The 15,540-nt window shown below is 39.8% G+C and overlaps 2 protein-coding genes and 1 long non-coding RNA gene across 4 annotated transcripts; 1 reads left to right on the top strand and 2 right to left on the bottom strand.

The window, feature by feature from the left end:
• Positions 1 to 60: 60 nt before the first annotated feature.
• Positions 61 to 7,664, top strand: LOC101738512 (DNA polymerase eta). 2 transcript variants are annotated; one of them, XM_004921620.5, is made up of 8 exons: positions 61 to 845; positions 1,632 to 1,766; positions 2,402 to 2,504; positions 2,815 to 3,031; positions 3,474 to 3,591; positions 4,002 to 4,142; positions 4,864 to 5,231; positions 6,478 to 7,664. In XM_004921620.5, the coding sequence occupies exons 1-8, from the start codon at positions 712 to 714 to the stop codon at positions 7,629 to 7,631; spliced, it is 2,370 nt and encodes a 789-aa protein (XP_004921677.1). In that variant the 5' UTR covers positions 61 to 711; the 3' UTR covers positions 7,632 to 7,664. The 2 variants fall into 2 exon arrangements, with proteins under 2 accessions (XP_004921677.1, XP_012552703.1); XM_012697249.4 differs by lacking the exon at positions 61 to 845 and adding an exon at positions 1,297 to 1,436.
• On the bottom strand, positions 3,037 to 3,657 carry LOC134199566 (uncharacterized). Its single transcript, XR_009974116.1, has 2 exons — positions 3,446 to 3,657; positions 3,037 to 3,349 (listed from the first exon to the last, which is right to left on the bottom strand). It is a non-coding gene; the product is annotated as an uncharacterized LOC134199566 (long non-coding RNA).
• A 1,883-nt stretch (positions 7,665 to 9,547) lies between the features above and the next one.
• On the bottom strand, positions 9,548 to 11,379 carry RpL10 (ribosomal protein L10). Its single transcript, NM_001043583.1, has 5 exons — positions 11,368 to 11,379; positions 11,214 to 11,242; positions 10,838 to 11,143; positions 10,210 to 10,372; positions 9,548 to 9,741 (listed from the first exon to the last, which is right to left on the bottom strand). Exons 2-5 carry the CDS (start codon positions 11,234 to 11,236, stop codon positions 9,574 to 9,576), a joined length of 660 nt encoding a protein of 219 aa, NP_001037048.1. The 5' UTR covers positions 11,237 to 11,242; positions 11,368 to 11,379; the 3' UTR covers positions 9,548 to 9,573.
• Positions 11,380 to 15,540: the final 4,161 nt, after the last annotated feature.

Here is a 15,540-nt window from a genome sequence, read left to right as displayed (position 1 = left end):
TTAATCTGTCACATTACAGACTGGAGTATACTATGATCGATCACTACACCCCTTGTGGAGTTCACTGACCACACTACAATGGTGCATACGTGTATGTATCGAAAACTATTAAAAAAATGTTTTCTTCCACGCTATGTTCACAGAGATCAAAGTAGAATTCAACCTGTGTTATTTGTTGAACTACGACACGTCTTTTAAATGATTCATGTGGGGTTCATGTGCGGTGGTTCATACCCCCATTCAATAAGAATATAAATTAAAATAAGACATGACTTAAAGGTCTTAGTTACAAGGTCATAAAATCCCTTAAAAAAAACGGACTTTTTGGCGGGAACGCGAGGAGTGAAGTTGTGATTTGTTAATAATTTGTCCATATAATGTTTCTCCGGATTAAAATGTGTAATATCGGTGCTTTATTAACTGTTTAGTATCTTTGAAAGTACAAATGTGGGAAAATGAAACAAAGCCGCTGAACTTCTCGGGATCCTCCGATTCCATTCATATGATTATTGGACCGCAGCAATCAACTTAAAAATAATAATAGAATAGTTGTATAATATTTACTTAGTCTTATAAAATTAAAGAAGTATGTACGGCCTAAGCACTGTTTCTAGTAGTATCGTTGAAAAATATTTATAAAAAATCATGAGTACTTTGTATGAAACCTAAAAAACTATATTAGACAATAATTAAAATAATAATATTGTCAATATGGATCAAGACAACAGGGTAGTTGTGTTGATTGATATGGATTGTTTTTATTGTCAAGTTGAAGAGAAACTGAACCCAGAACTGAAAGGAAAACCAATTGCGGTGGTGCAATATAACCCTTGGAAAGGTGGAGGGTGAGTTTCAAAATGAATATAATTTGTTTTTAGACCATGAACTGCTCGAAGATAAACTTCCCAAACCGTTTTATAAGCCGACATGCTCAAGTTGAGAGGGTATGCAACAAACTTAGTGGAAACCGTAGTGAGACAGACACATTTTTGCTTAGAAAAATGGACAACTATTCTTACTATACCACTAAATCTAAAAAAACAATTAAAAAGGTTGTGCTGGTACAGATTAAAAACAAGATAAAATCAATATAGTTTTTGAAATCATTTGAAATAATCATTAACTAATGTTTTTCTTAATTTTTGTTCTCAAACAACCATTATGATACCTACATATTAAAACACATGTTAAAACAATTTTTAATATAAATAACAAAAATATTTGGCATTGGTTTTTGTAACTGAATTGATGTAGAAAACAATAACTCTGTTTTGTAATTTTGTAGGAATATACATGAGTCGTCTATTATCAAAGGTGGCAATCTGTGCATTTGGACAAAAAAATGTTATTGATATGTCAATACAGATTATTACAGATTGATTTGAATATAATCGTCTCCTTCAGAGAATACGGTTCAAAACCTGCATTAAATAAAGGTTAATAGTTAACCTGTTATTTATCTAAGATGTCGTTCCGAAGAGTTTTGTGACTGCCAATGGAATACAAAGTCAATAATTCGTTTTTCTGATTTACCAATAATTGTCCAATGGTCACATTGCCGGCTTTGATAATAGTCGACTCACATGTACAAACACTGGGTAAAAATTTTTAATAAAATTTTTTGTTGTCAGAATAATAGCAGTGAACTATGTTGCGAGGGATTTGGGAGTAACAAGACACATGAGAGGTGATGAGGCCAAAGAGAAATGTCCTAACATTCAGCTGCCTTCAGTTCCTTGTCACAGAGGAAAAGCTGATATATCAAAGTAAGTATGAAAAAATTTACATTTAAAGTTAGTTTGATATTTATACAAAATTTACTATGCATAGGAAATATTATAAAAATACAATGAACATAAGAATCCTAAGACATAGATTATTAACCTAAATAGAAACTATCTTGATATTTTTAAGAAAAACATTAGTTGCTCAGTAGTAGAAGACAACAGTAAAAATATTCAAATATTTTTCTCTTATTGCCTTTGAAGCGTGAACAACACATAATTTGAATGCGATCATCCACCTTGACACATGACGGTGAAGGCATATGTTGGGGTTGTCTCATGTTTCTAATTAAACTATGTGATTGCTTCACTGCAAGAGTGTGTAGTATGACAGTATACCTTACCATGCAGTCTGACAATACTCCTTACTACCAGTAATTACTAAAAATTTTATACACAATATTGTCATATAAGTTGATCATGAACACATTTTACATATAATTTTTCTTAGAATAAGATTATTAGAACTTTTTTTTAAAAAGCATATAAACTTGATATATATACACTACCTGGTCTCAGTCTTAGGTCAAGAAGAGTTCAAATATGATTGTTAATGTTGATAGTAATCTTAATTGTAAGCACCTTTTGTACAAGTAACAATAATAATATGATTATAGATATCGAGATGCTGGAAAAGAGGTAGCCAGAGTTTTGCAAAGATTCACAGCTTTGTTAGAAAGAGCTTCAATAGACGAAGCATACCTTGATATTTCAGTGCCAGTAAGTATTTTTACACATATAATATAAAGTTAAATGTATTGAAATATGATTTTAATGAATAAGAATTTATCTATACAACAAAAATCATCAGAGAATAGAGAGAAGATTAAATGTAATCTGTCTACAATTAATAAATAACTCACACACATTGTAAATAAATACTGCACAAATGTTTTGTAAAATATGTAGTATGTGAAAAATGGGGAGTTTAAAAACAACACTCGCAGACCAACAGAAATCAAATAAATAAATACTAAAGATCTAGCTAACACAGCCCTGTTACTTTAAATGTATGTACTATTAATTTTAGGTGCGCGAAAGACTAAAAACATTAAATATAGGTTCAGTAACTAAAGAAACGTTACCGAATACCTTCGTACTGGGCTACGATTCAATAGAAGAGTTTATGTCTGACGTACTCACGGGTGGTGCAGACTCAATAGATTTTGATTTCGAAGACGCCAAACAGCTGCTGGTAGGTGCTGTCATTGTGAGTGAAATAAGAGCAGCAGTCTATGAAGAAACAGGTATCTTATTGGACGTACCTTATATTGCACTAGTCATTAATTACAATCAATATTAAAAATTGTCACAGCAAAATTATGAATAATTTTCTGATTGTAAATTTATACAAGCTGACTTCCAACGGCATTTGGATGTTATCAGTGATCTAATGATAAGATGGAATTGAAGTTTATTTTTTTTTATAATGTTTATGGCGAGTAAAAAAATTATAAAAAGATTAATTGATGTATGTGTAGCAGTCATCTTAGTCTGCTGGGTGTTATATGCTGGACAGATCTTACAGACGTCATAACGAGAAGCTGCCATCAATCTAGTCGATACTGCGGGGATATTAAAATTATATTAAACACATATTGACTATAACACAATGAAAATATTGTTGTAGCTCAGAATGTAGTTGTGTATGTAGGTCTCACCTCTTGCATGCTTTGCTTAATGTTTAAGGTTTTCGATGTTCGGCCGGTATAGCTCACAACAAGATCTTGGCGAAGCTGGTGTGCGGCATGAACAAACCCAACAAACAGACAATACTGCCCAAACATTCCATTGATATTCTTTACAGGTAATGTATTTATACCTTCTGATGGCGGTAGTAAGCTCTATTAATATCACACTGGTGCTAATTGCTAAAACAGATTGTACAACATGAATATTTGTGTCTTTGTTAGTTCGTATTCGATGTGTTGCAGATGAAATAACCGATTGACTTAAAATTTCGTACCATCACGGATATAGATCAACGTACGACAGGTGGCGCGCGAGTCACCAAATTGATATATTTTGAATACTTGGCGATAGTAATAGCGTGATATTATTGCCATGATGATATGATGATGAGGGATAGCGTGGGAAAGAAACCTATTTAGTTTTAAGAACTTAAACTTTAAAAATGCATGAAAGCAACCATACTGCATCCTCCTTCACCCGTCCTGTGTTGAACAAGAGCAGAAATTTAAAATGCTGTCTTTACAGCACGCTGCCAGTGAAAAAGGTTAAACACTTAGGAGGAAAGTTTGGCTCCATGGTATGCACGACACTAAAGATTGCTACAATGGGCGAACTAAAGAAGTTCTCTGTGAAGGAATTGCAGAAGAAGTTTGATGAGAAAAATGGGTAAGTACAAATTTAGACTTAATAACGATTTCTATACGTATGGGCCAGGGCCGTGGAGGTTAACAAGCTTATACTAGAACCAGAAAGAAGCTGGACTTCAAAACTCAAAATGTGCTCTCTCCATGGACTCAGCAGTTATTTTTTTTTTAATGCTTTATTGGGTGGACGAGCTCACAGCCCACCTGGTGTTAAGTGGTTACTGGAGCCCATAGACATCTACAACGTAAATGCGCCACCCACCTTGAGATATAAGTTCTAAGGTCTCAGTATAGTTACAACGGCTGCCCCGCCCTTCAAAGCGAAACGCATTGCTGCTTCACGGCAGAAATAGGCGGGGCGGTGGTACCTACCCGTGCGGACTCACAAGAGGTCCTACCACCAGTAAAGTTTCTTCGTATATTTATTATTAGATGATGACCGAGCTTTGCTCGCTTTTTTTTTTTGATAACGCCATCTTGTGTCTTTAAAGCGGTTAGTTGCCCTCAATTAAGAAAAATAGTATTATTATTCGCCAATAGATGTCGGGAAGAGTTGATTATTGAAAACACGAATAAAACAACATTTTCTGAAAATAAATCGTAGCTAGATCGATTTATTGCCCTCGAAATCCCCTGTATACTAAATTTTATGAAAATCGTTGGAGCCGTTTCCGAGATTCGGATTATATATATTATTATATTAATATACAAGAATTGCTCGTTTAAAGGTATAAGATTTTCAGAGCTTGGCTGTACAACGTGGCGCGCGGCATAGACCCGGAGCCGGTTCAGGCCAGGTTTAACCCGAAAAGTATTGGGTGCTGCAAAAATTTTAAAGGCAAATCCGCCCTCGTCGATGTGGACGCGCTCAGGAGATGGCTCAAGGAACTCGCCGACGAAATAGAAAATCGGCTCGATAAAGATGCTCTAGAGAACAGCCGGACGCCGAGACAGATGGTCGCCAGCTACTCCGCGCAGCTCCCGGGAGGCGGGGACTCCGCCGCGTCCAGGTCCTACAACTTTCTGCCTGATGATGACTTAAACGGAGACTTCATGTCCAATAAGGCGTTTGAACTTGTCATGGACGGCTCCGAAGGATACAAACCCAAAGGTATATATATATATATATTCTTTTAAATTTGACAGTTCGAAGTAATGCCTTTGTCGGTAAATCACCTGCAGCACTGAGCTACGATGAGGCACCATCGATCAACTATACTCGTTACCCGTTGTAAATATACTGAGATCTTAGAACCTATATATCTCAAGGTGGGTGGCGCATTTACGATGTAGATGTCCATGGGCTCCAGTAACCACTTAACACTAGGTGGGCTGTGAGCTCGTCCACTCATCTAAGCAATAAAAAAAAACACTCCCCTCGCAGAGGTAACAATAATGTAATGTAACGACATATAGGGCTTATAGAGCAAATAGTCTGTGGTTATAAGTCAGCAGACGTTTGGAACTTAAATACATACACACAGTAAAAAAAACTGATGATCTTTTCCTCTACCTATTCACTGGTAGCCTAAGGTGCTATTCCAGCTACGTGCGGACGGGTGAGCGAGTTCAGGGGCTCAGGTTGAGAGAATTTGCTAGCTAGCTATCCTAGCAAGAGGAATGCACCACAGAATCTACCACATAATAGGAATCGCGACCCACTGAGATGATCCGATAAGAAACTTAATGAGCTGTGCCTATAGGAACGGGTCATCGGAATCATATAGTTGCGTGGTCACTGCCAGACACTGACAGATTACTGGTGGTAGGACCTCTTGTGAGTCCGCGCGGGTGGGTACCACCGCCCTGCCTATTTCTGCCGTGAAGCAGTAATGCATTTCGGTTTGGAGGGTGGGGCAGCCGTTGTAACTCAGAGTATACTTGAGACTTTAGAACTTATCTCAGGATGGGTGGCGCATTTACGTTGCAGATGTCTATGGGCTCCAGTAACCACTTAATACCATGTGGGCTGTGAGCTCGTCCACCCATCTTCTTCTTCTTCTTCGTCGCTTTTTTCATTGCTGAAGGTCGTGTCCCTGAAACTTGACCGTTGCCTGTCTCGTGAGCTGTTTCCATCTCGTCTGGTCCTCAGCTGCTCCACCCATTTAAGCAATAAAAAAAACAGCCATCCTGACTGTTACTGCATTGCAGCGGGCGGCCAACCTGAGACGGGTACATTCATGTAAGTCGATCTGATACTTCGACCTCATGTGTCACTATGATGTCTATGGATTCTGGTAACCACTTAGCACCGGGTACACCTTGAGTTTGTCCATCCAATTATCGCAGAAAATTAACATTTCACCCGGAGATTATGGGTGAATTTAAAAAATTAATTAATATAATTTGTATTAAAGATGTTGAAGACAACAGGAAACTGAAAGCGCCCATAGTTTTTTTGGGAATAAGCGTAGGTAAGTTCGAAGATAATTCTGAAACGAAGAAATCAAAGAAGATCAGGGATTACTTCGAAACTGGAGCTTCTAAGGACATTACGAACAAAGACAATAAAGTATCTTCATTAAAGTCCGAGGAGCTGTGTACGACCGCGCCGCTGGGAACTAACCATTGCAAAGCGAAGACGCTAGAATCGAAAGGAAAAAAAACTGCAGACAAAAGTTACATAATAAATAAATTCTTTAAAGAATCCAACATAAAGACGGAAGCCAATATAATTGAAGAACAAACTGCGCCCTCAGCAGAATATAAGGCGAAATGTGACTCCGTACTAGAGACCAGCTTAGACAGACAAGAATCGTTCTTTGCTAAAATTCTAAACGATAAGTTTAAGGAAAATAGAAATGTACTGAATTCAAAGAGTGACACAGTAATCAAACCGTGCACGCCGGTCTGTGACGTCATCGAGCGTGGCGAAGACAGTGACCAGTCGGATTATTCACGATCGACCATTAACGATGAAATCAATAAAAGTATTGCGCTGTTCGATGAAGATCCTCAGGACGTCCAACGTGTGGCCAGGACTAGGGAATTGCTCAAATCTAATGTTGAAGTAGAAATTGGGACAGCCGGCATTGACGTCGCCGGTCAGTCTGTGAGGGGTGAGGAGAACTACAGTTGTCCTGAATGCGGTAAAGCCGTACCCGTCGGAGATCTAGGAACCCACGCCGACTATCATCTCGCTTTGAACCTAAGAGACGAAGAGAGGCAAACGATTCGACTAGAGCGAGATCAGTTTGAAGCGCGAATTCCTGTTGAAGATAAAAAGAAAAAGAAACCTCCGGACGATATTAATAAAACTGAAAATACAATAGCAAATTTTTTCGTCAAAATCAACGAAAACGTACCGACGGAAACGTGTTCCGAGTGTGGGAGAAAAGTGCAGTTAGATAAGTTTTCCGAACATCTGGACTTCCACGAGGCTCAGAGAATTAGTCGAGAGCTCAACAAGAAGGTTACGGTGAAAATAGGAAGTGGCGAGAAAAGAAAAAGAAAGTCGCCCGTTCATAAATCCAAATTGCCTTGTAAATCTATAACATCATTTTTTAAATAATTGTGAGATTAATAAAATGAAATTAAATTTCAATATCGTTGTTGTTTATTTTATTAGGAGTAGAGCTGTCCGGCTGCTTTGTTTTTTAAACACCGTGTTTATTAACGTGTTTATTATTTATTAAACCCACAGAATTCGTGAAGATTGGATAAGAGAAATTTTAAATATTTCTGTTCATATAAAATTTATTTAATTATATTTATATCCTTTTGTCTGTTATGTACCTACTTACAATTGGTTGTTCATGGGTAACAAACGAAATTGCAATTTGTTTTCGGTTTGAATGATAATCTCGTGCATGAATTTAATTGCGTGTGTGAATATGACGTGATTAGCCAAATTATGTTGATTTATAATGTCAACTAGCGATCACGGGTGAAAGACCCATCGCAGTATGAAATGTTTAAAGTTGTACGTGGTGTCCCACAGAAAGATTGAATGATTTTGAGTCGATCGTCCTAAAAAATATTTTAGCTACAAAGTTTAAAAAGGGTTTTTTATAGTCAGAAGGAAATCGACGGACTTCCGCTCTCCACTGGGGATGGGCGGGGCATGTCGGAATCGAACCGACTAAAAACCTCCTGTCGTTTAACAACCCATGTCCGAACCTCACATGAGTCAGAACTCATGAGAAGGCAAAGGGAGGAAAGTGAAGCGATTAGTGTGGAGCACATCTCTCCCATAACCCTCCTCCTCGGGACGCCGGACCGGTCGTTGTCGGCACCACGACCACCAGCCCTCTTGGTCGGCACGCTATCCGAAGCTTGCCTAGATGGCGCAGATTCGAATGGGTATATATATGGGCTTGTACGTCTCTCAAGCGCCTCGCTACCTCCTTCTGCGAGATGGTGCACTCGCAGAAGTCGAGCATCGATGCTACAACACTCGGCAACGACAAGTCGTTTCCTATTTTGCGACGAGGTCACTGCGCCACCCCTCCCGTGCGGGGCAGGCGACGAGCGTGTGCTCCGCCGTGTCCAAGTCGCAACCACAATGGTGGCATTGCCGTCGGCTCGGCTCCGATCCGGTGAAGGAACTCACCGTAGCAACCATACACAATGAGCTACTGCGCGAGCCGGATTACTTAGACTTAAGTTACTTTAATATGTTCTCTTCGAATAGTTGGCGTCGTTAAATAATTCGAGGCACAACCCTTTACTTTTTTTTTTGGGCCGGGGACTACCTTCTACGAGGTCCCTACACCGCATGGGGTATGTGGTACTAGACGATCGATCCACTCCAATATTGGGAGCGGACTGCGGGCCTAAGGATGTTTTATTTACTTAAATTTTTTTTTTATTGGTTAAATGGATGAACAGGCTCACAGCCCACCTGATGTTAAGTGGTTACTGGAGCCCATAGAGATCTACAACGTAAATGCTCCAACCACCGTGAGATATAAGTTCTAAGGTCTCGGTATAGTTACAATGGCTGCCCCACCCTTCAAACCGAAACGCATTACTGTTTCACAGCAGAAATAGGCAGGGTGGTGGTACCTACCCATGCGGACTCTCAGGAGGTCCCTTACCACCTGGTGTTAAGTGGTCACCGGAGCCCGTAGTCGTCAACAACGTTAATGCCGCCATCTATTTCAGACACACAAGTTTTACTTGTTTTTAATGTACGGCTGCCCTCCCTTCAAACCGAAATAGGCAAGGCGGTGGCACCTGCCCGTGCGGACTCACATGACGTCCTGTAATGGTAGGGCAAACTAACCCATAGGCAGAACAGTTTCTCGTCGGGTCTTAGATTACTCAACTAACAGTCTAGTTTGACGAAGACGGTGCCCAGTGCTTGAAAAGCTTAAAAGAATTGCCCTGTTGCCTCAATCGGATATGCAACTGATTCATTAGCTGCTCTATGGTATGAAAGTTACTATATTTAATTTTGATGATTTTCAAAATGAAACCACAAGATTTAAGAGTAGAATGTATTGATCAGATTATACATTGAGGATCTCAGCCTGAACCTTCCTCCAAGCGTCGAGAGGTCCATGTTCCGGGCGGTACTGCACAATGCAGCCGTCATTAGCGAGGCGGCCCTCTTCACGCAGCTTCTCAAACTCATCACGTTCATACTTTGTGAAACCCCACTTCTTTGATACGTAGATCTGTGGTCCAAATAAACTGATTAGAATAATCTATCATTTTTGGATATGTAAAATTGCTTTAAAAAATGAAAATTGATATATATTATTTTTCCAGTTTACAGCTGGCTAAGCTTTCAACCACCTCAATATTTGATTTATAATGGAAGATTGCTTTAAGTAACTTTATTCTTAATCTCATTTTAATATTTAAAAGAATTTTGCCAAATTGTTTAAAGGATAATTAATTAATTATTTCTTCTACTAAATTATTGGGTATTATAAAGGCAGTGGCAAAAGCCCTAACAGCCATAAGCCGATTTATGTTATTTCATTAGGCAATGGATATTGCTATTGCAAAACATTGTACATTTTTGACTAGCTATTGAAAATCTTGTATTTTCTTTTTAAAATTATTTGGAAGTTGTCATTCTCAATGTGCCAAATAATAACATCTATGAAATATGCAATAATAAATTATTAATCCATAACCTTTTGACGTCCGGGGAACTTGAACTTGGCACGGCGCAGAGCCTCGATGACCTGTGCCTTCCACCTGTCACTAGAGCGCACGGACATGATGGGCTGTCCAATGCGAACACGTGCTACAGTACCCTGAGGCTTGCCAAACGCACCACGCATCCCAGTCTGGAGCCTGGAAAAAAGTTAGAATAAGTATAGGGAGTTTAAGCTTGAAGTTGATGTCTGTAAATTCATATCGACTTCAAAGAATAATTATAATTGCTTTAAATATTTCCTAGAAGTATTACTGAAATTGTCTCTGAAATACAGAACCTAAATTAAATTTTATCAGAGTAAAACTTTTACTTTATAAGCAATTGTTTTTTTTTATATTGAAAGCAATATTCAATAACTGTTATTAAAACTAGCCATAAAAGTAAAGTACAATCACTTGTAGATATCAGTATCTATGTAAAAACAAATACTAAAAGAACTCAGCTTTTTTACGTTTCATGTTATATCAATTCTCGTTCAAATTTAAAAGACAACATCACATAAATAATCTCCTACTCCTAATCATCATTTTTGAAAAAATGTTTATCAATTAACCATATAAGTTACAACTGTTTTAATTAGAGAATCAAAAGACGAAACTCACCTATCAGCTCCAGCGCATGATAACATTTTATTGATGCGGATAACGTGGAAAGGGTGAAGTCTCATGCGGATATGGAACTGATCCTTTCCGCAGTTCTTTACGAGGTACTTATTGCAGCAGATACGTCCTGCCTCCAAAGCCTCTGAGCTCAGCTGTTCATATTCGTCGGACACCAAGTGCACGCACAGTGGAAAGTCGTCAACGGTCGCTCTCTTCTTACCCAAATCGAAGATACGGATCTTGGGATCAGGTACACCCCGACAGAACCTCGATTTCGGATACGGTTTATTTTTGCAGTACCGGTAGCTGAAAAATAATTTGATAATTAACAATAAGTTGCTATTAAAATAAAAAAGTACTGTCGTAATTTGTTTACCATCTCGCTGGCCGGCGCCCCATGGTGATCTGAAATATACACAAAAACTGACTTAGTAGTTCTCACAGATTTAATGTTTACTATTTAATAGAAAGCATGTAAAACACAAATAAAGATTTAAATTGATTTTAGATGAAAAACAAATCATAAGCACCTTTACAAAGTGACACCACAACCTCGAAAGACAGCAGGAAACGGGTTTGACGTTGACGTTTTGTTAAGGCTGTTCGTTCAAAAACAGTGTTTTCTCGCTTGTACTTTATTTTACGCGAAAAGAAGTGGATTTTCTAAATTTGCTATTTAAAATTAAAGTTAATCCATTAAAGTCAAGTTAGTTTGGAGAGGTTCCCTTCAATGAATATGAAAACACTAATTATCAGGAATGAACTGTTATACATAGTAAAATAAATAATTTCCGCAACTATTTTAATAATCATAAGCAGTAATTTCAAGCCAAGCATACCTGAATAGCCGTAACTATTTTACGTTCATTACCATGTACTTTTCTTCAGTATTTCTATCAATAAGATATATTGCGGAGATTTAACAGTGTTAAGCTTAGAATTACGGACCAACTATGAAGCTGTAATTTCATGTTTTCTGAGAAATAAAGAAACTTTTGAAATGGGATCGACCATTTATGTTGCAGTATTACAACGCAGTTCTTAACTACAGTAGTTCTGGGGAACATAGGGTTAGAATTGATATTCTAATTAGTTACAATAAGTTGCGTTTCATAAGATTTTTATGTTCCAAACCCATTTTCCTTGTCCTAGTGCTTATTGCTTGAAACATGTAACAGAACAACGGTGACCGAACTGTAATATTACAATAAAATAATAATAATTTATACCTGTGTGGCGTTTTATTATTTTATTATTTCAATGGCGATTCATTATCGCCGACGTCAACACCGCAATCATCGGCTCCGATTTTCTGGCGCACTATCGGTTGTTGCCCGATTGTGCCAGTAAGAGACTTGTCGATAGTATTACCGGGTTGTCATGCGTAGCTGCCGTCGCTGTTTTAGACCAGACCAGCGTCAAAGTTGTCTGCGCTCCGTCATCCCAATTTAGTGCACTTCTTGCGGAATTTCCGTCCATTACGAAGCCACCAGGACTTATTCGTGAGCCGAAGCATAATACAGTTCATTATATTCTAACCACTGAGGGCGCCCCAGTCTCTTGTCGTCCTAGACGTCTGGCACCTCAAAAACTTCAAGAGGCCAAAAAGGTTTTTGATGATATGGTACAGTGCGGGACAGCCAGACCTTCGAAAAGTTCGTGGTCTTCTCCACTTCATATGGTCCCTAAGCGCGATGGCACCTGGCGACCCTGCGGCGATTATCGTGCTTTGAATTCACGTACCATACCCGACAGGTACCCAGTTCGCCATATCGGTGACGTCGGCCATAACATATCTGGGTGTAGTATATTTAGTACAATTGACCTCGTTAAGGCATATCAGCAAATTCCTGTTGCGCCTGAGGATATTTGTAAAACCGCCATCATAACACCCTTCGGACTCTATGAATTTAATTACATGACTTTTGGTCTGCGCAACGCAGGCCAAACGTTTCAAAGATTTATAGACGAAGTTGTCCAAGGTCTCGATTTTTGCTTTGCGTACGTTGACGACATATTAGTGTATTCCCGTGATGCTCTTCAACATGCTGCACACCTTCGTACTCTTTTCAAGCGATTTGAAGATTACGGAATCGTTATAAATCCAGCAAAATGCGTGTTTGGTGCTCCTGAAGTTACTTTTCTCGGAAACAGAATATCTGCCGACGGAACACAACCACCATCAGAGCGCATTCAAGCTCTAAAAGATTTTCCTCTACCACAGACTGTACAAGGACTCCGTCGTTTCATTGGGATGGTTAATTATTATCGCCGATTTCTGCGCAATGCGGCCAAGTTACAAGCACCGCTAGTCAACGCGATCGTGGCCACTGGAGGTAAAGGTCTCACACCGATCACTTGGACACCTGAGCTCGAAGAATGCTTTAATGCCTGTAAGGATAGCTTGTCATCTGCAGCTCTGTTGGCACACCCTTTGCCTAACGCTGAACTAGGGCTTTTCACCGACGCTTCCAGTTCTCACGTTGGTGCCTGCCTTCAGCAGAAAGTCGGTGATGCTTGGCAACCCCTGGGTTTCTTTAGTAAAAAGCTGAATCCCCGACAGTGCCAGTGGCCAGCATACTACCGAGAACTTCTTGCGGTATATGAGAGTGTGCAACATTATCGACACTTCCTAGCCGCACAGCACGTAACGATTTATACGGACCATAAGCCATTAGTTTACGCGTTCTCGCAACGTCGCGAAAGGCTTCCTCCGGTACAGTTAAATCAACTGTCTTTTATTTCGCAGTTTACCACGGACATTGTCCATATAAAAGGGGAGGACAATACGGTGGCGGACGCCATGTCCCGCATCGAAGCTGTTAGTTTTGAAACTGACCATTCTGCTCTCTCCGCTTGCCAAAAACTTGACGACGAATTGAAAAAGTATCGTAACGATGCGAATTCTTCTCTAAAACTAGAGAACGTCGTAGTTCCTGGCACAAACACTGTTTTGGTCTGCGACATGTCAACAGGGCGACCACGCCCATTTGTATCGGAACCTATGCGAAAGAAGATTTTTGCTCAGCTACATAATCTTAGCCATCCTGGTACTAGATCAACCATTCGATTGATCTCAGACCGTTTCGTGTGGCCTGGCATTGCCAAAGATTGCCGTTATTGGTGCCAAACCTGCGTTGCTTGCCAGCGAAGTAAGGTGACGCGGCATATAAAATCTCCACTTGGACACTTCTCCAGTCCTACGTCTCGACTGAAGCATGTCCATATTGACATCATAGGCCCTCTTCCATCTTGTTCTGACTTCCAATACTGCCTGACTGCTGTGGATCGCTACACTCGATGGCCCGAAGTTTGGCCTATGCACGGAATAACAGCAGAAGAAGTGGCGAGCACCTTTGTAGCCGGTTGGATTGCTCGATTCGGAGTACCTGCTGTCATCACTACCGACCAGGGACGACAGTTCGAGTCGGACCTTTTCAGACGCCTTACTAATTTATGTGGTACTAAACGTATACGCACTACTAGTTACCACCCTTGTGCCAATGGGCTCGTGGAGCGCATGCATAGACAATTAAAGGCCTCTCTGATGTGTTATGATGATTCGTGGTTGAATGCATTACCTTTGGTCTTATTAGGAATGCGTTCGGCTTTTAAAGAAGATCTACAAGCAACAGTAGCGGAATTGCTTTACGGAGAAACATTAACGCTTCCAGGGGAACTGTTAGTACCTCCCGGTCCTTCTGGTTTCGAGGACCCGACGGATTTTGTCGTAAAGTTAAGACAGCGTATGTCTAAATTGCGTCCCACTCCATGTTCCTCACACACTAAACCATCACCTTTCATATTTAAAAATCTTTCCACCGCCTCTCATGTCATGCTCAGGGAGGATTCGGTTAGACGTTCAATGCAACCACCTTACTCTGGTCCTCATAGAGTTATATCTAGAGCCGAGGACGGAAAAACGTGGTCGATTGATGTAAAAGGGAAACAGGTGACGGTCAGTGTCGACAGAATTAAGCCAGCTTTCGTCGAGCATTCTTTAGTAGATCTCGTTCCAGCACCAGCACCGCGGGTTTCTGTGCCTCAACCAGCGCAACCGGATGCTACTAATGTCCCTTCATGTCCACTCGTGCCTTCGGCACCTCTAACTGCTACTCCTACACATACACCTCAATATACCACCCGGTCAGGTCGCAGAGTCCACTTCTCCAAACCTTTCGACCTATGATAATTTTTCTCTTTTTCTGCGGATTCTCCTTCTCCGTAGGGGGGTGGTGTGGCGTTTTATTATGCGTAAGCCGGAACGCACGAGATGTGGGAAAAAGGATATAGTCTGTGACACGAGGCCTTTTTACCGCAAAATATTTAAAACATAAAAATAATTTATAATGTGTTAAATAACTAATATACCTATTATAATTAACTGGAATTGTTTATGCCGCTACATCAATATAATTTATATTGTTTCAACTGTGGTGTTAATTACTTAAAACACGACTACGGCGAAATAAAGAAGGGACTCTATACGAACTCCCTCACCTGGATAGTGAGATCACTGCCTTGTGGCATAAATGGAACGAAACGAAATGAAGCAATGTGGTGAAAAGAGATGAGACATGATGAAAAGAAATAATGTCCTAGTGAAATGATGAAAGTTTACTGAGACTTCGATGAGCTTTTTGGGAACAAGCGAGAAGTCACGTCAGGCGTTTTTATTTCATTTTCATTAAACTCAAGGACTT

The sequence above is a fragment of the Bombyx mori genome, chromosome 10 (genome assembly GCF_030269925.1).
Source record: "Bombyx mori chromosome 10, ASM3026992v2".
NCBI classification, from domain to species: Eukaryota; Metazoa; Arthropoda; class Insecta; order Lepidoptera; family Bombycidae; genus Bombyx; species Bombyx mori.
Note: the sequence above shows the minus strand (reverse complement) of the source record. Positions and strands in the feature narration are given on the sequence as shown.

Excerpts from the sequence above, each read along its gene's own strand:
- LOC101738512 (XM_004921620.5), top strand. The coding sequence starts at position 712 with ATGGATCAAGACAACAGGGTAGTTGTGTTGATTGATATGGATTGTTTT. Across the intron at positions 846-1,631 it reads AACCCTTGGAAAGGTGGAGG|AATAATAGCAGTGAACTATG; the intron begins GTGAGTTTCAAA and ends TTTTGTTGTCAG. Across the intron at positions 3,592-4,001 it reads TCCATTGATATTCTTTACAG|CACGCTGCCAGTGAAAAAGG; the intron begins GTAATGTATTTA and ends CTGTCTTTACAG.
- RpL10 (NM_001043583.1), bottom strand. The coding sequence starts at position 11,236 with ATGGGGCGCCGGCCAGCGAGATG. Across the intron at positions 10,373-10,837 it reads TCATGCGCTGGAGCTGATAG|GCTCCAGACTGGGATGCGTG; the intron begins GTGAGTTTCGTC and ends ACTTTTTTCCAG. Across the intron at positions 9,742-10,209 it reads AGTTCCCCGGACGTCAAAAG|ATCTACGTATCAAAGAAGTG; the intron begins GTTATGGATTAA and ends TTTGGACCACAG.